The sequence below is a fragment of the Microcebus murinus genome, chromosome 6 (genome assembly GCF_040939455.1).
Source record: "Microcebus murinus isolate Inina chromosome 6, M.murinus_Inina_mat1.0, whole genome shotgun sequence".
In the NCBI taxonomy this organism is placed as follows: domain Eukaryota; kingdom Metazoa; phylum Chordata; class Mammalia; order Primates; family Cheirogaleidae; genus Microcebus; species Microcebus murinus.
The window spans coordinates 100455343-100478870 of NC_134109.1; the positions used below are offsets into that span (position 1 = coordinate 100455343).

General features: G+C 38.2%; 1 protein-coding gene across 6 annotated transcripts in view; it reads left to right on the top strand.

Annotated features, from left to right (window-relative positions):
• The window catches only part of ZNF609 (zinc finger protein 609), a 207709-nt gene that overhangs the window by 139919 nt on the left and 44262 nt on the right, over nt 1-23528 (top strand). For all 6 annotated transcript variants that reach the window (XM_012758576.3, XM_012758574.3, XM_012758578.3 and 3 more), the window contains exon 3: nt 10967-11192. In XM_012758576.3, coding sequence (XP_012614030.1) covers nt 10967-11192 — 226 coding nt within the window. The remainder of the gene's footprint in view (nt 1-10966; nt 11193-23528) is intronic.

Sequence of the window (23528 nt, forward strand, 5' to 3'; positions counted from 1 at the left end):
GATTTAATGAGTCCTTCTAGCTTAAGGTACCAAAGAAAGGAAGATTCTATAGCTTGTGGAGAGCCTATTTCATGTAGTCTTGATAGACCTGGGCTCCTCCTTGTAGTGGAGTAAGGTCAGAGGAATGGATTTCCCACAGGAAAAAGAGATATTCTTTATCAGAACAGGGGAGGGAAGGCATGATTAAAAATCAAAACTATACTACCATGAAACACAACACATGGATAGCTCAAGCACTAAATGCCTGAACAGAAGTTGACACTGTCACAAGATACTGGAAAGATAAATTTAAATTAATAACATATTATTATTACTATGTTATTGGCTAATATTTAATGAACTTGTACTGTGTCTAGCTAAGTGTATAATATACTAAGCACTTTCCAATTAGTTAATCATTATGATGACCTTATGAAATATAGGTATCTTTGATGGTTTTATTTTATAGAAGAGGAAACTGAGGCTCAAAAAGATTACATAATATATTAGTGGTCACCCAGTTATTAAGTAATAGAGCTGAGATTTCTTCTTTTTTTTTTCCCTTGACTAGGCTCTACGGCTCTCATAGAGCTGAGATTTCAATCAGTCTGTGCTATAGGAATATTAGCATTTAAATTAGTGTTTAAAGTTTAAAACAGTTACCTACATTTTTGTTACATGAACAAATAAGGTGCAGAACAATGTATATGGTACACCCTCGTTTGTATAAAAAGGATAAAGGGAAGGCACATCACATTGGTTGCTTCTGGGAAAGGAAACTGAGTGTCAGGATGGGAGAGACTCTTTTTACTCTATATCCTTTGCTACTGTATATACTTTTAGTTGAAAATAATCAGGTATAAAGTACAGGTGTTTGGGAAATCTGGCTGATGAAAATTTGAGTAGAAAAAGATTTGAGGGGCTTTAATGGATGTGAAACTCAATATGAACTTTCAAAAATGACTTAACTCTTAGCAGAACTAATAATGGCTATCATGTGAGATTGCCAGAACACTGTAGGCACACTGCTAGGCACTTGATGTATGTTATAGAATTTAATCTTTTCAGTCACACTAATAAAGTAAGGGTTGTTTTCTCCACACCCAGGCAGGTGGAGGTAGAGTTTAATGGAAGTTATATGACTACCTATTATAGAAAATATTCTACCTTGAGAGGTTAGTTAGATGGTCTTTAAGGTTCTTTCATACTGTGTTGCTATGATTTTGCTTATGCATATTCTTTAGAAACATATATACATGATATAAACAATATAAACATGCTCTCTAGGAACACAAGTCTGCTTTGCTGGTTAAGGTACATTCTTTAGATAGAATGACCTTTCATCAGATGATCACCCATTATTTCCTGTCAAATCCATAAGTCTTATATGGAAATTTTACAAATCAATGGATATTCTGGGACCTTCTCCAACACAAAATCACCTAGAAGACACTTGGGCATTGGCTTCTATCTAAACAGATGGCCATTTCACTTGGTTCAACTATGGTTGCTAAGGTGTCCATAATCAGGAGTTAACCTATACTGTACAACACCCTTCACACCACTTTGAAAATTTCTCTCTATATCTTTAGCTTAAATGGCAAGGACAAGGAAGCCTTTTGTAGGAAATGATGGCTCCTAGTTCGTTGAGAACTGTTTTAACATTTCTTTTAGATAATAGCATGTTTAATTTCTGATTTACTAAGTTATAATTTCAGAGAAGTCTTATTTATCCTTGGCAATTGTAAAACAAATAGGCACTGGAAAGAATGATTCCCCCTCACCCTGCCACGGGTAAGGGTCAGTTTTATCAATAGTTGAACATTCCTCATTCTACCAGATTTTTTGAACATCCACTTATTACTCAGTTGCTGAAATGTTAACATCTAACTTGTAAGCATCCCTTACTTAGTCCTTAGTCTATGAATCTTAGGAGCCCTCTTTCCTACCCTACTTTGCTTTCTTGTCTTTTTTTACTTCACCCTTCCTTTCAAATTGCCCTGTTGTGGCAAAAACTGTGGTTTGCCTACTGAATAGGCAATCTCCTGCTTCCTTCCTACCAGAATCCCCATTTTATTTAGGAATCAGGTAGGCATATGCTTTTGGGGAAGCTGAACTCTTCCCCAGTCCTAGATGATGAATTTGATTGGTTCTCAAAGTGTAACCCTCAGGCCACTAGGTATTCCTGAAGACCTTTTAGGGGTTCTGTAAGGTCATAACTATTTTCTTGATAATACTAAGGCATCATTTGCCTTTTTCACTCTGTTGACATTTGCACTGCTGGTGCAAAAGCAATGGTGGGTAGATGGCTGGCATCTTGGCACAAAATGAAGGTAGTGACACTAAACTGTGTTAGTAGCCATCATTTTTTTTTTTTAAAGAGACGAAGTCTCACTCTGTCACCCAGGCTGGAGCATAGTGACATGATCATTGTACACTGCGACCTTGAACTCCTAGGCTCAAGTGATTGTCCTGCCCCAGCTTCCTGAGTGGCTAAGACTACAGATATTCACCACCATACTTAGCTATTTTTTTCTTATTTATTGATTGATTGATTATAAAGATGGAGGAGGGGTGTCACTCTGTTGACCAGGTTTCTCCGAATTCCTGGCCTCAAGTAATCCCTCCTGCATCAGCCTCTCAAGTTGCTGGGATTACAGGACATTCTTTACCACTATATGCTCAAAGTGAAAGATTTAAAAAATTAAAAGCCAGTTTCATTTTTAAATGTTCTTAAAAATGCAGTAAAAATTATTGTCTTAAATCTCAAACTTTGAAAAAAAAATCTCAAGCTTTGGATACATGTCATTTTACATTCTTTGTGACAAAATGGATAGTGTACTTAAAGCACTTCTGCTACATGCCAAAGAACAATGTTTCTCTCTAGGAAAAGCACTTCTGCAATTGAATTGTGAGCCGAACTAGCCAGTTTTTTCATGGAATGCCATTTTTATTTAAAAGAACAGACAAATTATAATTACTCAGACTTGATTGTTTGGCAGACATTTTGAAAGATGAATTAAATGACCCTGTTGCTCCAAGGAAAACAACTGATAATATTTCTTAATGATAAAACATGAGCTTTCAAGCAAAAATTACAATTTGGAAAACTTGTGTCTGTCCCTCAGTGAGCTTGACAGTTTACCAGTGCCCAAAGTCTTTTCTGATGAGATCAGAAACAATATTATGAATATAACTTTTTTATATTAATGAAGTATTTCAATATTTAAAAGAGTTGTATAACTCAGTGAACCAATATTTTCTTAATGACCAATATATGTTAAAAAAATCACTCATGGGTAAAAGAAACATTCAAAGTACAAGATGGACCAGTGGATTTTAATGTATTATAACAGAGTACAAAAAGTTGATTGATACAGTTTCAGATTCCACATTGCCACTAACCTTTCTTTTTTTTTTTTTTGAGACAGTCTCGCTTTGTTGCCCAGGCTAGAGTGAGTGGCCATGGCCTCAGCCTAGCTCACAGCAACCTCAAACTCCTGGGCTCAAGGGATCCTCCTGCCTCAGCCTCCCATGTAGCTGGGACTATAGGCATGCACCACCATGGCCGGCTAATTTTTTCTATATAGTTTTAGTTGGCCAATTAATTTCTTTCTATTTATAGTAGAGACGGTGTCTCACTCTTGCTCAGGCTGGTTTCGAACTCCTGACTTTGAGTGATCCACCCGCCTAGGACTCCCAGAGTGCTAGGATTACAGGCATGAGCCACTGCGCCTGGCCTACCTTTCTAACCTTTAAGAACTATCACTTGCTGAGTTTTTTGGTGTCATATCAAAGAAGAGTATCCAATTATCTGAAAAGTTTATTAAATGCAAACATTCTATAATTTTGTCTGTAAAAAACACACACCAAAAATGCACACACACATATATGAGACATATATATATGTATATATACACACACACACACACACACACATATACACACACACCATATATATTCTGTGTGAGGCCAGTTTTCTTTGTATACTTCAACCAAAACATTTCACCATTAGGTTGAATGCAGAAACAGACATGAGAATCCAGCTGTCTTCTATTAATACTAAACCAGCCATTATGGAGATTTGCAAAAAATGTTTTTAAAAAGGACTGTTTGTTTTTTTTTTCTTTTGGAAAACTAGCTTTTTTATTTAAACTGTTATATATGTTAATATGTAGTAGATTTTAAATGTTATTTTAAATAAGTTAATACATACCAGATTTTTCTGTTTTAATTCTAGTGGTGCATATCAATATATATCTCTCTCACATAAATAAAAGTTCTTGGGGGGGGCCTCAATTTTTTTATTAATCTTTTTATTTGAGATAATTGTAATTGTAATAAATACTACAGAGAGATTTCATATACCCTTTACCTAGTTTTCCTCAATGGTAATATCTTGCAAAACTATATATATTACAGTATCAAACTGAAATGTTGACATTGATACAATCCACCCATCTTGTTCAGATTTTCCCCATTTTACTGGTACTGATGTATATGTGCGTGCTTTATTTCCATGCATTTTTGTGACATGGAGGTTTGTGTATCCACCACACAGTCAAGATACAGAACAGCTGCATCACTATAAGGCTCTCTTGTGTTGCCCTTTTATAACCACATTACCTGACCCTTCCACCTCCCCTGCCCCCAGCTTTAATCCCTGGCAACTACTGATCAGTTCTGTCTCTAATTTTGCTATTTCAAAATTATTAATTTTATCTTTTAGGTTTTAATTTATAATACATTAAATATCAATAGAAACAGCCTACATAAACAAAAACTCTTTAAGGCTCTCAATTTTTAAGGATTTCCATGACCCAAAAGTTTGAGAACAGCTGGCTTAGAGCCGAGAGAATTATCCCATTTCTTTTTCCTAAGCTACAGCAGAGCAAGATGTGGTTTGTGACGTCTCAATTTAGAATTCTCATGTTTTCTCATAGGATTATCAATGTGAATGATGATTCATTCATTTTTAGTACAGTTTGGTCCAGCCACATTATAGGTTAATAGGCTTGTGCGAGCTGGCCTATGAATCACTATTTTAAGACTTCTGACATCTGTGATTCTGAATGATTCAGGAAAAGGCTTTAAGCTTTCTGTTATGTTAACTTTATTTGGTTTGTGGGTTATTTTTTATTTATTTTGTTTACTGGTTTGTTTTTATATCCTGAGGTGTAAAAGAATGGAGTGGAGATGTGACACATTCAAGACTTGACTTTTTAAGAAATGCATTTGTGAGATAAATAAAAGAGGTATGTTCAGGAAAGAAAATAGTTGCAGAAATTCCTTATTTTGGGGAAACAAATTGTAGTGCTTCCCCTAGAATGATACAAGAATGGGAGGGATCATCAACCTTCTGTGGCAAAAATACAGTAGGCTTCAGTGGGAGTACTTAGGTCTTTATCATCACTTATCAGCTGCAAAGTTAATGGCTTTGCTGAAGGAAAATGTGAATTTCAAGCAGGAAGAAGATTGTAGAGTGAGAAGACTTAGGAAAGAGCAGTGGAGATGCTTCATTCAGTAATAGCCTTTGCCGTGGTTGGGCGCAGTGGTTGCATCTGTAATCCCAGCACTTTGGGAGTTAGAGGCAGGAGGATTGCTTGAGGCCAGGAGTTTGAGACCAGGCTTGGCAACATAGCAAGACTCCCATCTCTAAAATAAATAAATAAATAAACAGATTTTTTTAAAAAAATGCTTTGCTACAGTAATGGACATTGCCATGTAATCTGTGTTGTGCACTGATTTTGCTTATGAGATTTTTTTTCTCATTGTTAAATTTCATGCATAATTTATCCATTCATACATGTAGGGAATTTAAACAGACTTGATCTATCTCTTTCTCTTTACCAGAAAAGGTCTTTAGGGTCTGAGCCTGAGCCCATATAGGGATCACTGCAGGAGAACAGACTACAGACAGTAGTCTTCAAATTATAGGTTCACTGCACTTGCATTTTCTGGTGCACACTGGAACAGCTTTCACTGCTGACCTTGACCAGGTGCTGATTGGTTAAAATTAAGTGCTAAAGTAAGTCTTCTATGAATAATAGAATATGTAGCTTCTAAGAACTATTTGAAGACTGGTTATGTTGCCACCTACTGTGTCTTCCTTTTTCTCTTTTTCCTTGTTGCCTTCTGCTACAAGATGTTTTGGAAATTAACCAGAATTACAATCAAATTATTTTTCAAATTATTTTCAAAGGAGCCTAAGTGAAATCTGGAAGCTCAGCAGACCAGGAGCCTCTTTTTAAAAAAAAAAAAAAAAGGAGGTGGGGGAAGCAAGGTGCTTAGTGTTTGAAAAGATGCTGGATTTTCTCCACTAATAGTTAAATGTTGTGGTCGTTTTGGGATTTACTCAGGATATTCTGTTGCATTCTAACAAGAATTTGTGGAAAGGAGGCATTCAGATTTCTCCCTCCATCCTCGATGATTCCATGATTTCTAACTATTAGTTTCTCGTGACAAGGAATTGCTGATTTTTCAGAATAAGCAAAAATAATCCTTAATTGGAAAAAAATGATATAAACTTATTTTGTCTCAATTCCAGTGAGCAGAAATTGGTTCAAATAATTGAGGAATTTTTTCTCTGTATTTTAGTTGAGTGACAAATAACATAATAAATAGATAAATGGGATTTTTAAATCACCTGCTATTTTTAATAACCCGCAATAAATACTTGGTGAGCAAATAAAGCTTTATATACCTTGGCAGGGGAGGAGGGTATTTATGTGTTTGTCCATGTATCAGTAATTAAGTCTTTTTAATCTCTTTGCCCTGTGCACCTATGTTACTATTAGAATTGCTGATGCTGAGTCACTGTAAAATCTTGAAGGACATTTGAGATTATTGAGAAAGATAACACCTTATTAATATAGTATTTAGTGTATTTGATGACATTCTACTTTCTATACAATCTATATGATAATTCCAAATAAATCTGAACATTCTTCTAACCATTATCCCTAATTATCTTTTCAGTCTTCAGGAAAAGGGAGTTTCTTAGAACTATTGCAGTTATCAGTGGAACTAACTTCCTTTCTGCCTTTTGACTGTGGGGGTGAAGATATGAGACTCAGATTATGAAAGTAAGAGGCAAAAGTTTGTCCCAAATATTTCTTTAGAGTATTTTCTACTCCTAAAATTATGTTACAGCCTTGAATATTTTTCTCCATTCATGCCTCTCAAGTGTAGGAGGCAGTTGAAGTCAGTGTATAATTACTTCCTGTGGGGAGATTAGTGACTCTGGCCTTTCTTTATTCTTCTCTGCAATCCCCATTTCTGTCACCTGCCTATAAGCACTCAGATCAGTTTAATAGGTGCTATTAAACTAATATATGAAGGTGAATTGAAAAGAAATATCATTAAAAGATAAAGGAGGTAAACTCTTGGGAAACTCCAGAGATTTCCTCTGTAAGTCTCTTGTAAGTTTTGTGTTTGTTCTGTTGTTTACCTCTCCAGTAAACTGAGCCCCAGGAGCGATGGGTGGCACTTCTTAGCATTTTAGAGACTGAGAATTGGCCTAATATTAGTTGTTGTTGTAGTTATTAAGGCATTTAATGACCTTAAATTTCTTATATTCCTATTCCTTATTTGCCCTGATGGGACCAATCTTCTGAAAATTCTTGCTCTTGTATCCTAAGTACATGAGAAAGATAGTAAAATGAGTCCTTTTCTGATTTTTATCTTCTCCTAGAGAGTGATAAATGAAGCTGTGTTTGTTGCAGTGAATAGTAGAATAAGAAATCCTGTAAAGCCACCTAGGTTATTAGGTGAATATCACAGAGCTGCTTATTATGCAGTATGGCTTAATGTGGGTTATAGATGTGACCAAATGGTAATTAGCAGAGCTGGAGCTGTAATTAAACATTATTGTGCTGCTCTGTGATCTCTCCTTAGATTTCTGTTGCGAAGTAGAAGGAAACTGAATAGTTCCAAAACCATAGATGGATTTCTTCACTTTTCCCCACCCCTAAACATTTCTTTTAATTAATTAAATAAAGTTATCCTCATACAGAGATCCTAAACTCTACCTAGTAACTGATCAGTAAGGGTAGTTTGGTGCATACGTATTAATTGGCTCCTCATATGTATGAGCCAGTTCTGTTATTCTTAGTAATCAGCCCAGCTAAAGTTTTTTCTCTTCGGATGTTCTGTAGCAGGATTTAATCTGGCAAACTGTTTTACTGCAAGAGTGGTGTTTCCAATTTACATCTTAGGTGTTATTTTCTGGATTTCTCAGTGCAGAATTGGGGGGGGGCTTGGCTTTATATAGAATGTAGTAGCGTATCTTCCTCCTGGCCTCCCAGGAGCACTGAATAACCTAGCAGGAAATAAAACCACTTCCAGAAAAGAGCTTTCCTTGATGACTGAGTGAATGTGTAGGTGTCCCAGTGGGGTCTTATCTCCTTCTGTGCCTGGGATTGCTTCCTCAGCTGTGAAACAAATTGGCAATAGGACATGCACAAGCAAGGCAATCAGAAAGTTCACAGGAGTGACCTAGAAGGTTCACGCCAATGTGTGTGTCCAAGAAAGAGGACCTTGAAATGCTTTCTCTTGCTAGTAGAAGCAAGTATAGAAAGGGACTAGACACTAAGTAAAGGAAATGTACACACTGACTGTGAAATTGCTTCTGTCTCAGTTCTTCTCTAAGAGAAAGAACAAAGAAACAGAGGTAAGGCCAAGAGTAAAGATGATCTATATACTCTTTCTCTAATTTCCTGTTTCTAATGACTCTCAAAGGTTTCTTACAGCATTCCTGAAAGAACTTAAGGAATAGAGCCAGATTCCAGCCCTATAGAGGAATAGTAGGGAGGTTCCAGTTTACTTTTTCTGTGTTGTTTTTACCTTCAAATCAATACATAGAAATTTTAAAGGGTCTTTCCAGGATCTGTCACATCCCAAGTTTGCCAAATTAAATTATAAATGCCTGATTTTCAAAAGAGCAAAAATGCCTTTTGGCATTTATCAAAAATGTAGAACATTCATTATATAGGGCTTGTGCTTCCATTTCATTTTATGATAAAGGTAGAGTTAGGGAAGTATAAGGATGTGTGTGTGAGAGTGTGAGTCAATAAGCCAATAAGGATGTTTCGGCAGCTCTTCGGGGACCCAAATTAATCAGAATCAGTGTATGAGCATTCTCATGATCTGCAAATAATGATGGCTTTCTAAGCCAAGAAGTCAGAGCCAGCTGTAGAGAATGGATGCAGTACCCAGAACTCAGCTTCTAGACTAGTTTTCAAGGTTAGAAAGCTTATATGTGTGTGTTTGTGTTGGGGGAAGGGAGATAGATTATAGGTAGAGTGGTGGTCATGTAGTAAATTATCCCAGAACTTGAGTTCTATTGCAGAGCTGTTAAGCAGCTTAGATTATGGATCTATGTGTGGTTTTCTCTGAATGTCTCTATTCAAGGACTACATTTAACTGGCCTGAAAAATCTTTCACAAGGAGAAGAGGGTCCCAATCCTTGACTCTCATTTTCTAGGTCTACTGATTGGTATCATACTTAATCTTCAGAGGAAACCAGCCAGTGTGTGTACTGAGTGCCTTTGTAGTAGCATAGCTTCCTCCTGGCCGCCCAGGAGCACTTGTGTATGCAAGACATTATGCTCATTTAGGATTTGGGCATTATAGGCTAAAAGTTGGTACTTTGTCAGCCTAATAAATGCTAGGATTTAAAGAGGTAAGGTATCATCACCAGCTTCATTACGTTTATGTTGTCTCTAGATGTGTTGCACTCTTCTTGGAACCTAATTACATTCTAGTGAGAGGTTCTAGTGGAGGTAGATTTCTGGTGTTTGACTATGTCTATCTGTGTGTGCATAGTCAGCTACATCTTCAGACTGCTATGGATTGGCTTCTGGATAGCAACAGTACCTCCTGTTTCTTACAGATAAATTTGATGTTAGAGTCATACTCTAACATACCATTCTTTTTTTTTTTTCTTTTTATTTCTTATCATAAACTCAAGTGTTAATCATACCATTCTTATTAACCAATCACTGCAATAGTCTCTGAGGGTAAAAACCCCCACAATGTTGCTTCCAGCCCTCCTATAACTTTTAAGTAGATTTCCTTCTAACTGAAGATTTATTAAAGCACCTAGGATCATTAAGAATCATGGCATTTTGGCCTGGCGTGGTGGCTCACGCCTGTAATCCTAGCACTCTGGGATGCCGAGGCGGGTGGATCCCTCAAGGTCAGGAGTTCGAAACCAGCCTGAGCAAGAGCAAGACCCCCGTCTCTACTATAAATAGAAAGAAATTAATTGGTCAATTAATATATAGAGAAAAAATTAGCTGGGCATGGTGGCGCATGCTGTAGTCCCAGCTACTCGGGAGGCTGAGGCAGAAGGATTGCTTTAGCCCAGGAGTTTGAGATTGCTGTGAACTAGACTGACGCCATGGCACTCACTCTAGCCTGGGCAACAAAGCAAGACTCTGTCTCAAAAAAAAAGAATTATGCATTCCTAGGATCTGTATATTTCTTCCTCTTTTTATCATCATCCATATTCATGGATTTTATACCTAACTAATATACTATTTATTGGATACTATTAATAGATTGGTAGGAAGCATAGTGGTACACAGTAGAACATGCCTCAGAAGCTGGGCCTTTTCTTTCTCATCAGTCTATGTGCTCTGATAATATTGCAATCTGGCCCTGATTCTTTTTCACTAGAGATTTTTAAATGAGATGAGAAAAAATAGAACTCTTTAAAAAAAAAATAGCAGTTTTAGCCAGGCACAGTTTATCAGGAAGATCATTAATAAGAAGTAGAGCTTCTCCTAGTACAGGATGCTCTCATCTAAACCACTAGATTTGTAGTGGTATCATGAGCTAGAACTTGAAAGGAAGGACCAAAGTCTTATATTTAGAGCCTCTGCACTCATACAGGAAAGGATATAGGACTAGATTAAACACAGAAAAGGTGTTTCCTCTAAATGTTCTCCCTACAACTCAGCTACTACTTTCTCTTTTCCCACAGATGGAGTCCCCTGTCTCCACACCAGCGGTGCTGCCACTGCACCTTTTGGTGCCAGTGGTCAATAATGACATCTCATCTCCCTGTGAGCAGATCATGGTTCGTACCCGATCAGTCGGGGTCAACACGTGTGATGTGGCTCTAGCTACAGAGCCTGAGTGCCTGGGCCCTTGTGAACCTGGAACCAGTGTCAACCTCGAAGGCATCGTGTGGCAGGAAACAGAAGATGGTAAGTGTGATGTGTAGCTTTTCCATCCCTTCTCATCCTGCTTCTGCAGAGGAGCCAATAGGGACTTACTGTTGTAAATATTGCCAAGTGTTTATTAAGAGTCTCAAGTGTCCACAGCCTGCTGGCGATTAACCCACACAGAGGATTTAGGTTTAACAAACTTCTTAGCAAAATCTCTCAGCTTCTAGAGATTGCCGATGCCAGTTTTTTAGATTAATTATCTCCCCTTCATAGCTATTCAACAGTGTTGGCCCTGGTACTTAACAGTCATCGGTTAGATGCTGGCCAGGTAATTCAAACTGTTTCTATACTCTCCTTACTCCTTCTGTCATTTTATATGGGAGATTTAGATTATTAATGAAATTTGGGGTCAGGCTTGAAGAGAAAAAGTAGTAAAAGGGAGGCTGAGGGAGTCCAGGGAATGGAGAACAGTCACTCTCAGATTGATTTAATGTTGGCTCATTGAATATGCAGCTCTTGCCTTTTTTTTTTAACACCTGGAGGTGCAGCCAGCTCCTTCTTCCCACTGGTTGCCTCATTGCCCAGCCACCTCGCCATTTCATGTCTGTCACTTAGTACAGATTTTATAGGCCAGGGCAACAGGGAAATGTTTACATGGTCTTATTTTCAAGCATCCACTAAGCAGTTGGCTCACTGTAGGCTACTGCTGCCCAAGGCTACCATCCAGACTTCTTGTCTGTGTCATTTACCCCTGAGAACAGAATCTCTTCTGCTTTGGAAGTTCATAAACCTGAAAAAAAGGAAGGGGACTTAACTAGGTATTTCAGATCTTTTGGTAACATCTGGTGGCAATTTGGTTTCAGCACATTCTTTTTAAAAAGAATCAAAGTCCTTGTCAAAGTGTGTGTAGTTAGAGAGAGGCTGGGCCTCAGAGTCCCATCATGTCTCTGCATCAGTAACCAGAATTTCAAAATGTCCTCACTCTGAGGAGTTTAGAGGCTCAGAGGAGCACAGCTAATTATCTCTGATTATCACAGAGCTATCTTGTCAATCTGCCCATAGAAAATCAGGCGTTTCATTCTGGTCTGTTTCCCTAAATATTTTGTCGTCATTCAGTATTTATTTAAAGTTCACCATTCGGTAGGTGCTGATGTGTTACAGGTTAAGAACTCTATGTTCTTGGCTTTCTCAGCATTAGGGATGTAGTCAATCTTCAGCTTTCAGAATAACATTGCTAATGAGGTTTTATTGTGTGCCTGAGTGGTGGAAACTGATGCAGAGAAGATAGAGCAGAGAGGTTTGACTCTGGATATGTGTATGCAGTGTATAATCTAGAAATCACAAAGTGGCTATCTAATTTTTAAAATGTCATCTGCGTATGGCCAAGTGTCTGAACAGCCACAGAGTCTGTTAGAATGGTGAATATACCCAGACCTCATTTCTGTGCCACCAAGCAACCTTCAGAGTTTCTTGTCTCCATATATTGAAGATAGAAGACATCGATTTCCTGCCTGTTTGTTCTGCCCATCTTTATGATGCTGACTTTTCTCCAAGGGCAAGATGCTTTTTGTACATGTGAACCTAACAAAAACTTTTCGAGAGAGTGAAGCTAACCCTTTCACTCTCCTGAGGACGGTGAATATCTTTTTATCTGAAAATACCTTTTGTCCCTCCCTGCCAGGGGGATGTTAACACAGATTTTGTTGTTGTTGTAAATCATTTGCTGTGCAAGGCTCTCTTGTCAGGTTTTTACAGGCAGCCTATTACCAGATTCCCCTGTTACACACTCTTAGGGCACCATATACTTTATTTCACAGCTCACATCACAGTTTGCAACTCAGTTTATAATTGTGTGATTTTCTATTAATGGCTATCTCTTCCACTGTTTTAGAAATTCTGTGAGATTAGGGACTCTGATTTGTTCACCATTGTATCCACAGTACTTAACACCTGGCACCTACAGTAGGCTCTCGAAAATTAATTAGGATGAATGCTTGCATCCACGTCATTGTCATTTGTGGGCCTGTGTTAATGTATATCTAACAGATATTATAATATTGCTTAGGAATTGTGTCAGAATGCTTTCCAAAACTCTACACTTCTCTGAAACTCAGAATAAATACTGCTTTCACCAGGTTTGAGATCACTCTCATTTATCTAAATCTGTAAGACATTTAGTTCTACTTTGAATACCAGGTTTTCTCCCATTTACTGTATTGTGTTTCCAGGCTTAGTACCTCTCTTCTTTCTTTTTTCTTTCATCTCAAGGGAAAGAGAATTGTTCTGCAGTGGTATACTCAACTTTTCTTTGCTTTCTGGCCACCCCAGAGGGCCTTCACCTCAACTGTCAGTTGGCGAAGGTCTGAATTGGGATCAGAGTTGGTTCACATTCCTTTTCATCTTCAGGTAACAGATTTCCTGTAAAGATCATTCTCTAGAGATCTATAAGATCTAATGTACTGAGTCAGTCCTCAAATTAATCATAAGAACTGCATACAGACACTTAAAAAAAATCTTCCAGCTTTCTAGATTTTTTTTTACTTCTTGTACTTCTGTCTGTCTCTTTACCCAGCAAACTACTATCTTCAAATAAAAAAGTCCTTACAGCTTAGAGAGAAGCTGTGATTGATTGGTTTCTGAGGGGAAGGGAGGATGTTGAGGTCCCTGTAGAACTGAGCCACCTTGCTGAGAACAGTTGTAGGGGTTGTGGCCTCAATTATTCCTGGTTTCTTTGCCTCCTTGTCCTACAGTGTTGCTTCTTTCTTTCCTCCTTTCTCCCTGTTGCTCGCTTTAAACCTTGCCTTGGAGGCATTTTGAAATTCCTGCAGATTCCATTTCTTTTTAGGCTATTCATAATTCAGTCAGCACTCAAGAGGTCCTTTTTTTTTTTTTTTTTTTTTTTTTTTTTTTTGAGACAGTGTCTTTCTTTGTTGCCCGGGCTAGAGTGCCGTGGCATCAACCTAGCTCACAGCAGCCTCAAACTCCTGGGCTGAAGCAATCCTCCTGCATCAGCCTCTTGAGTAGCTAAGACTATAGGCAGGCACCACGACGCCCAGCTAATTTTTTCTATTTTTAGTAGAGACGGGGTCTTGCTCTTGCTCAGGCTGGTCTCGAACTCCTCAGCTCAAGTGATCCTCCAGCCTTGGCCTCCCAGAGTGCTAGGATTATAGGTGTGCACCACTGCATCTGGCCCTTCCTAGGCTTTTAGAAGCTTTATTATTTCTTTATTCTTGAAACTCTCCTCTCTTGCCTTTGTCATATTGTACTTCCCTAAATCTAATTTCTTTCTAACTGGTTATTCCTTTTATTTTGTGGTAATTTCTCTTCCTCCTTGTATGCATTTGATCAGAAATTCCTAGTGGGTTTTAGGATGCTGAAATATTGGTCAGTTCAGGCCTATTGGCCTCTAGACAGGGCCTATAGCAGCTGTGTCCTGATCCCTTCCCTATAGGAAAGCAGCCTTATCTACAATATATTTTTTCATTTACTATGTGTAACCATAGGGGAAAGGTGAGGAAACATTCAGTTAGGAATTGCATTTGGCTACTAAGAACAGAAAATGAAATTATAATGATGATTGAACATAAGAGAATCTGGAGCTAAGTAGTTAGTCTAAGACTGGTGTGGTAACTTCACAATGTAATCAATGTTCTGGGCACCTTAAAGTTACTTCTTTATTGCAAAATTTGCTACTATAGCTCCAGCCATCCCATTTACTTTCCAGACTTGAAAAAGAAGGAAAAGAGAAAAAAACGTCTGCCTCCCATTTGAATGTGTTCCCTTTCAAGAGCTCTCCCAGAAGTCACACCCTTAGACTTCTGCTTACATCTTATTGGCTACCCTGTAAGCAAGGAAGGCAATGAAATGTCGCTTTTTTGCTGGGTACATTGCTTCCCCACATAAAACAGGGGCTCTTACTAAGGAAACGGGGAAGCAATTAGCAGATTCTGCCACTCTTCTGCTCTCCATAGCCTTTATATATCATAGCTCCCAAAAGCTGTTACTCCAGCCTTCTTTTGCAAGTGCTCTCCTATATATTCATGGCTTCAGCTGTCTCCCTGGTATGAACAATACCCAAAACTGATCTGTACACTTGACCTTTTGCCCCCAGTATCATTCAAACTGCTGAACTTGCACATCACCAGAAGCTGGTTTATTAAACTCAAAATGTCTAAAAAAGAGTAATCATCTTTTTCTAAAAATTTGCTTCTTTTTCCTTCTGTTTCTCTTTATTACACCTACCTTCATCATTAGACCATCATTATCATCCTACCTATTTTCTAGGCTCTAACCTCCTTCACTCTTCATCTCTTTGTATAGTTTTTAGTGATTGTCTAGGGATTATAAGATATCTATTTAACGTTTCACAATCTACTTAAAATTGATATTTTTACCATCTCAAGTAGAATATAGAAATCTTATCACCATGTAAGTCCCTTTACTCTCCCTTCCTTATGTCGTAATTACTACAGCCCCTTGCCTGTTTTAGTATGGCTTAGGAGATAAAAATAAAGGATAAAAAGATCTTTTCTTGATAAAAAGAATCAAGGGGGGGAAATGGGCATTTATTGAAACCTTAAAATCTGTACCCCCATAATATGCCAAAATAAAAAAAAAAAAAAAGAATCAAGAAAAATCAAAACAAGAATATTTGTGAGGCATGAAAATTATATGGAATTCAAATTTCAGTGTCCATAAATAAAGTTTTATTGGAACACAGCCACATTCATTTTATATATTTTTAGCCACTTTTGCCCTATAGTGGCAGAATTGAGTAGTTGTAAAAGAGACCAGCCAAAAATATTTATTATCTGCTCTTTTACTGAAAAGGTTTGCCAACCCCTGACCTTTGTATCATATCTAATATTATACATAGAAACCCCATCAAACAACTTTAAAATTTGTTCCCTTTTAACCATCATATACTGTAAAGAACTCAAGAGAATAATTTGTTGTATTTACACAGATATTTAACATTACTATTGCTCTTCCCTCATTCCTGATGTTCCAAGAGTTACTCTATTGTTTCCCTCTGTCTGAAGAACTTCTTTTAGTATTTCTTTTACAGCAGGTATGTTGCTATGAATTCTCTGAGAATGTCTTCATTTATTTCACCTAAAGGATCTTTTTAGGCTATAGAATTCTGGGCTTACATTTCATTTATTTCAGCACTTTAAAACCTTTTAGCCTTTGTGGTTTCTGATAAGAAATATATAATCATTTGAGTTATTCTTTTTTGTCTTTTTTCTCTCATTGGTTTTAAAGGCGTTTTTGGCCATTTTCAGCAGTTTGATTATGATATGTCATATGTCTAGTATATATTTCTTTGGGTTTATTTTGTTTGGGGTCACTTAGTTTCTTGAATCTGTAAGTTTATATCCTTTTTCAAATTTTGAGTGTCTTCAACCAATACTTATTCATACATTTTTTTTCTGCACTACCTCTTTTATCCTCCCCTTCTAGGACTGCAGTGTCATAATATTAAGCCAGTTCTTACTTGCTTCTACCTAGGATTCCTTCCTATGTGTCTTTTCTCCTTAATTATATAAGATGGCTGAGGAATGGTGTTTTATACATTGTTTTATTTTCCCAAGGACTTTCAATCTTTACACACAAAATAATCAGTAAATATTTGATTAATAAAATTAACTATTCCTTATAGGTAGAAACGGTAATATTTAAATAACATCTCTTTGGTTCATTTAAGTTTTTGGTTTTTGTTTTAGAGTAGGGGTCTCAGTGTGTTGCCCAGGCTAATCTCAAACTCCTGGGCTCAATAGTGCCTCTCTCCTCAGCCTCCCAAGTAACCAGGACTACAGACAGGCATGTGCCACTGTGCGCAGCCTTTTTTGATTTGGGGTTGCTTTTTTTACAAATAAATAGTAGCTTCTATTACCAATCTTTTGAAATTATGAAAGTGAGAAATAGCCAAATATGGTGGCTCATGTCTATAATTTCAGCTACTCTCGAGGCTGAGGTGGGAAGATTGCTTGAGGCCAGGAATTCAAAGCCGTAGTGAGCTATGATTGTGCCACTGCACTGCAGCCTGGGCAACAGAGCAAGACCCTATCTTTTTTTAAAAAAGAGTCAGAGATAAAACCTTCAAGCATTTTCAGGGTTAATAGTTTGAGGTTATACTCTGAGAAATTTGAGCATGGAGGAACTTCTGAGACAGTCATAACAGAGTTCAGGGTACCGACTGGGCAGGCCTCAGCTCCCACCTCTGCTGCTGCATCAACTGCAGCCCCAGAGCAGTTCTACTTTTGGATGACTTACATTAGACCCCTTTGTAAAACTTTATGAAAAGGATTCTGCTGCTTTAAAAGAATTTTATTATGACTACTTATAAATTGAGAGAGTTAACCTAGTCATTTATCTAGGTTAATTAGGTAAATGACTAGGTTAACTCTCTCACCTCATGTAGAAATTCTTCTTATAATAAACATCTCTAAAATTATAATTCCCCTTATAATATCGCTGGTCTTTTACCAGAATATCAGAAAGAAAATTGTGATGCCTTAAACCATATTTCTGAAGCTGAAGTGTGTGTGATTCCCTTGTGTGTCAGTGGGTATGAAAATCTATGCAATAAGTTTGGCCTGTCATCTAAAACAAAATTCTGACTTAATGATTCAGTGGGGAAAAGGAAGTTTTCAGTTTTTACACTTGTTAAAGGTTTTGTCATAAACACATAAAAGGAAACATAGGAAGGTTGTACGTCCCTACCTCAGGATATATAGTACGTTTTTATTCCAACAACTAGGAATGTCTGGAACTATTTGAAAAGAACTGTTTTAAAGAATAATAGTGCCAGCTGAGCATGGTGGCCCACGCCTGTAATCCTAGTGCTCTGGGAGGTTGAGGGGGGAGGATCACTCAAGGTCGGAGTTCAAAACCAGCTTGAGCAAAAGAGAGATGCCGTCTCTACTAAAAATAGAAAGAAATTAATTGGCCAACTAAAAATATATAGAAAAAATTAGCCAGGCATGGTGGCACATGCCTGTAGTCCCAGCTACTCAGGAGGCTGAAGCAGAAGGATTGCTTGAGCCCAGGAGTTTGAGGTTGCTGTGAGCTAGGCTGACACCACAGCACTCTAGCCAGGGCAACAGAGGGAGACTGTCTCAAAAAAAAAAAAAAGAAGAAGAATAGTGCCATAAAGGCATAGTAGTACAGTACAAATATCTCTGAACTAGAGTTAGGAGAGTTGCATTCTAGAACATATTGGACCTTTAGTTAGCTGTGTGATCTTGGATAAGCCTTTTAACGTCTCTCCTTGGATTTCTAATTTATAAAAGGGACTTGGGCTAAACCTGCACTGTCTGTTAGAACTTTTTGTGATGAAAATGTTCTGTCCAAAATGGTAGTCTTTGTCACCTGTGGTATTAAGCACCTGAAGTGTGGCAAGTAGAACCAAGGGACTGAATCTTTAATTTTATTTAATTTAAATAGCCCTGTGTAACTAGTGGCTTACAATATTAGACAGCACAAGAGCTAGGTGATCTTTAAAATACACACACACACACACACACACACACACACACACACATGTGTATCCTCTGAGATCTGAAGAAGAGTAATTGTGAATCCTAGCACTCTGGGAGGCCAAGGCGCGCAGATTGCTTGAGGTCAGGAGTTCGAAACCAGCCTGAGCGAGACCCCCCGTCTCTACTAAAAATAGAAAGAAATTAATTGACCAACTAAAAATATATATACAAAAAAATTAGCTGGGCATGGTGGCGCATGCCTGTAGTCCCAGCTACTTGGAAGGCTGAGGCAGTAGAATCGCTTGAGCCCAGGAGATTGAGGTTGCTGTGAGGCTGATGCCACGGCACTCACTCTAGCCTGGGCAACAATGTGAGACTCTGTCTCAAAAAAACAGAAGAGTGATTGTGTGGGAGGATGAAGAGAGTAGGTAAGTAGCTGACATCTAAACAGACCCAGAGTGGCTTCTGTGTACTCTGGTCCCTGTTACCCAGGTGAACATTCAGCTCTGCTTCAAACTCTGTGGTTTAGCCCTGTCTGTGGATTGCAGTTTTCTCATTATCAGAGCAATAGGCAGTGGTTTTGCTTAGCAGGAAGTTAGTTTGCCTGTGGTTGCTCTGCTGAGAATCTGTCCCAGCAATTCTTCATCCTCATCTGATTGTAAAGATCCTGCCTTGTGGGTCTTTATCCCACAAGGGAAAGGGCTCTCCATTAATCTTCCTTTTCAGGAAAATGGTATCCTTGGTAGTTACTCTTCATTTATTCTGCATGATTCTGATATAAGAAAAGTATGTGTGTGAACTATGAAATATCTAATTTTAGGTATTTGTACTGAAAAAGTAAGGTGGTACTCAGCTACAGATTTTTCTGTCTCCTAGGCTATAATTAATACCCCTTCACCTTCCATCTTGCCCCAAGCAACACTCCCCTGGGGAGAAATGGTGCACAGTGACCAAGCTTTCTCCCTCGCTTAGCCAATTGCAACTAGCCTGACTCCCACAGAAATAGCTCTACCAATAGTACAGTCATAAAGAGCCTAGCAGCCATTGTCTGGCACCACAAATCTTCATAGCAACAGACCACCACATGGCAACAGCAGCCACACAAAGAAAACATTAGGGAAATCAATACCTACTTTCTCCCACCCCTCCCCCACCAAAAACAATAGCCAACACATTCTTCCCACCTAGCAGCTTACTCCCAGGGGATGCTTTAGGGCAGTAACGTGTTTATATACCCTTGTGGATTATGTTATCTGCCCACTGTCAGATATTTAAATCCCGAAGCCCCAAGGAAAAATTTCAGTCACAGGCTTTTTTGAGTGTCATTTTGCAAATTGCAAAATAGACTAATCTCCAAGGGAGAGAGATGTCCTCCTCTTATACACTTTTACCCACCTCCTCCCTGCCCACAGCAAAGCATAGTCAGGCTGTTTATAAGTGGCCAGGCTGTGGGTTTGCCAGATAGGTAAACTTGTTTCAAAATGAGATTCTTTTGATGTTTCAGTAACAAGAAACTCTCAGATGGTCTCAAACACAGACCTTTAACAAGTAATTTAGTTCCTGATACTTACGAACTCAAGTGAGTGATACCTAGGCAATAAATGTAATTCTGGTATATGACCTGGGATTAATCACTAGCCCTAGCTCATTTAGCTTTAAAGTATGATTCCAAGGGGGAAAGGCCCCATTTGAGAGCCTTGGTGCTTTCTTGCACTGTTGGTAAGGTCATTTAACTGGTTTGGGCCTTAGTTTCCTCATTTGTAAAAGGAGGCTGGACTACATGATCTCTGTGGTCCTTCTAGCTCTGATATTTACAATTCTGTAATCATTTGTGGGGGACAGGAGAGGGAATTGTCTTTGTTAGTCATTGGTTGTGATGAGATCTGCTGGAAGATGTTGAACCCTCGGGTCTCAGTGCTTACACTGCTAAAAACAGGTCCTGGCCCTGCCCTTGTTGATAAAGCTGCTGTAACAATGATAGGCAGAAGCTATTAACAAACTTGGCAACCAGCCTTTTCTCCCACGGCAGTAGTTTCAGACCGGTTCAGGCAGAGCTTTGCTCCCAAGCTGTTGCTACCAAGTCTGCTGCCACCTCTTAATGATTCCAGTGAGAACTAACTCTATTTCTCTCTCCCTCTCTCTCTCTTTCTCTCTCTTTTCCTCCCTCTCCCTCTCTCTACTCTATGAAACACAGGGCTGTTCTCCACCTCTTCTGGTACCTCATTATTCCAACTCCCTCAGGCTTTACCGAACAAAGAAATCACAGGCATCAACTTTATAATTTAGGCAGCTGGAGATAATTTCCCCAGATAGGGTGGGTAGGTAGCTGATTCCTCCTGGCATGAGGCAGCATAGCTAAATGGCCTTGTATTTAGTCTGCCTGGCTTAGGCTTTGTTAGGCCATTCAGGCATCTCTGTATTTGAGTTAAATTATAGTGGCAAACCAGGCCCATGTAGGGGTTAGGAAAAACATGGAAAGTGTGTCATTTATAGGTCCTGCTATTTGCTAATTGCTCAAGGAATTTTTATTTAATCCACTGCCCCTGTGCTTACTCCTGCCAGATCCTTTATTTTCCTTAGTTGCTGCCTTCACGGCCTTCTCCATAGCAACAAGCTAGATGACAAAAAGGGTATGGTGAGAAATTGAGCAGTCTCCCCTCCCCTCCCCCAAGTTGTACTCTATTTTCTCTCTAGGCTGTGTTAAAAAAAAGCCTAAAAGACTGCTATCAAATAATTTTCTACCCCCATTGAACTCATAATCAAATGACATTTTTAACCTCGAACTAATTCAGTAAACAACCTGCATTCCTTTTATTTTACTCTGATTATCCCCACCTTTTGAAAATATACTTGAAATACTGTGCATCTTCCCATTTACCAAGCTTCTCTCTACTTTTCAGCTTTTAGCTTACTCCTTATAATTGTTTTTAAAATCTCCTGAAATCAAGTATCAGTATGGAGAAAGAATAGATGAAGAAAGTGGAAGTTTCCTTCAGGTGCTGTTGCATTAGATACTAGACTGCCCTGATGCCCTGGAGGTTGGGCAGACTGATGGAACTATAGAACTAGCTTGCATCTTAGCTGATCCTGGCACTGCCAACTTTGTTATCCTCCCTGCCATTTATCTACAAGAGTCACAGACCCAGAGGTTTTGTTTTTGTTCTATGTGAATAGGTCTCACTGAACAATAATATAAATATGTACATGAATCATAAGTGTGTGTGTCTGAATTTCTAAAGTGAACACACCATGTGGTGCCAACACCTACATGAACAAACACAATATTTCCAGAAGCCCCTTTCATGCCTCCCTCCGATAGCTAGTGCCCCCACCAATCAATTCTAACTCTTATGCATTTAGAACTTTATATAAATAATAGATCATTATTATATGTGCTTTTTAAAATGTTGAGCTACTCAACATTATGCCAATGAGATTTCAGCCATGTTGTTACTTGTAGTTGAACTTTGTTTATCCTAATTATTTTATAGTATTCCATTATGTGAAATACTACTTATTTATTCAGCTGTTGATGGACATTTGGTTTGTTTTGCAGTTCAGCACTGTTATAAAAAATGCTGCAGTAAAAATTCTTGTATTAATACATGTCTTTGGGAAATATATGTACACATTGCCATCTATATATACTTAGGATTAGAATTCCTGGGTCATAAGGTATGCATATGATCAACTTTAATAGTTGTTGCCAGTGTCCCAAAACGTCCTAGTCCCAGTGTATTAGAATCCTGGTTGCTCTGCATTCTAGCCAACACTTAACCTTATTTGTCTTTTTTTATTTTAGCCATTGTGGTTGGTGTGTAGTGGTATCTCATTGTGGTATTAATTTGCATTTTCCTGGTGAGTAATGAAATTGAACATCTTTTCATGTGTTCATTGGCCATTTGGAAATCCTCTTTTATAAAGTGTTCAAGTCTCTTGTCCATTTTTGGATTGGGTTATATGTCTTTTTCTTACTAGTTTGTAGGAATTCTTTGTATATTCTGGTTATGAGTCCTTTGTTAGATTTATGTATTAGAAATACCTTCTATTCTGTTTCCTGCCTTTTCTGTTAATGGTGTCTTCTTCATTTTTATATAGTCTAGTTTATCTTTTTTTCCCTTTTATTGTTAGTGTTTTTTGTGTCCTGTTTAACAAAGTTTTTCCTATCCCAAGATGATAAGGATATTTTCCTACATTTTTTCTAAGAGTCTTGTGTTTGTTTTTCCTTTCATATTTAGATCTACCTTCTATCTGGAATTGATTTTTATTTAGGGTGTGAGTAGAAAGTCAAGAGTCTTGTTTTTTTCCCTATGGATATATAATTGGCCCAGCACCTTATTTGAAAAACTATCCTTCCCCCACTGCACAGCATTGTCACATTTGTCATAAATCAGTTAATATGTGGATTTATTTCTGGGCTTTCTTCTGTTCCATTCATATATTTGTCAATTCTTGTGTCAGTACTGTATTATCTTTTTTTTTTTTTTTTGAGACAGAGTCTCGCTTTGTTGTCCAGGCTAGAGTGAGTGCCGTGGCGTCAGCCTAGCTCACAACAACCTCAAACTCCTGGGCTCGAGCGATCCTTTTGCCTCAGCCTCCCGAGTAGCTGGGACTACAGGCATGCGCCACCATGCCCGGCTAATTTTTTATATATATATCAGTTGGCCAATTAATTTCTTTCTATTTATAGTAGAGACGGGGTCTAGCTCTTGCTCAGGCTGGTTTTGAACTCCTGACCTTGAGCAATCCGCCCACCTCGGCCTAGTACTGTATTATCTTAATAACTATAGCTTTATAAATCTTGATACCTTATAGTGTAAGTCCTCTAACTTTGTTGTACTTCTTCAAGATTGCCTTGGCTGTTCTTGGCCTTTTTCATTTATGTATAAAT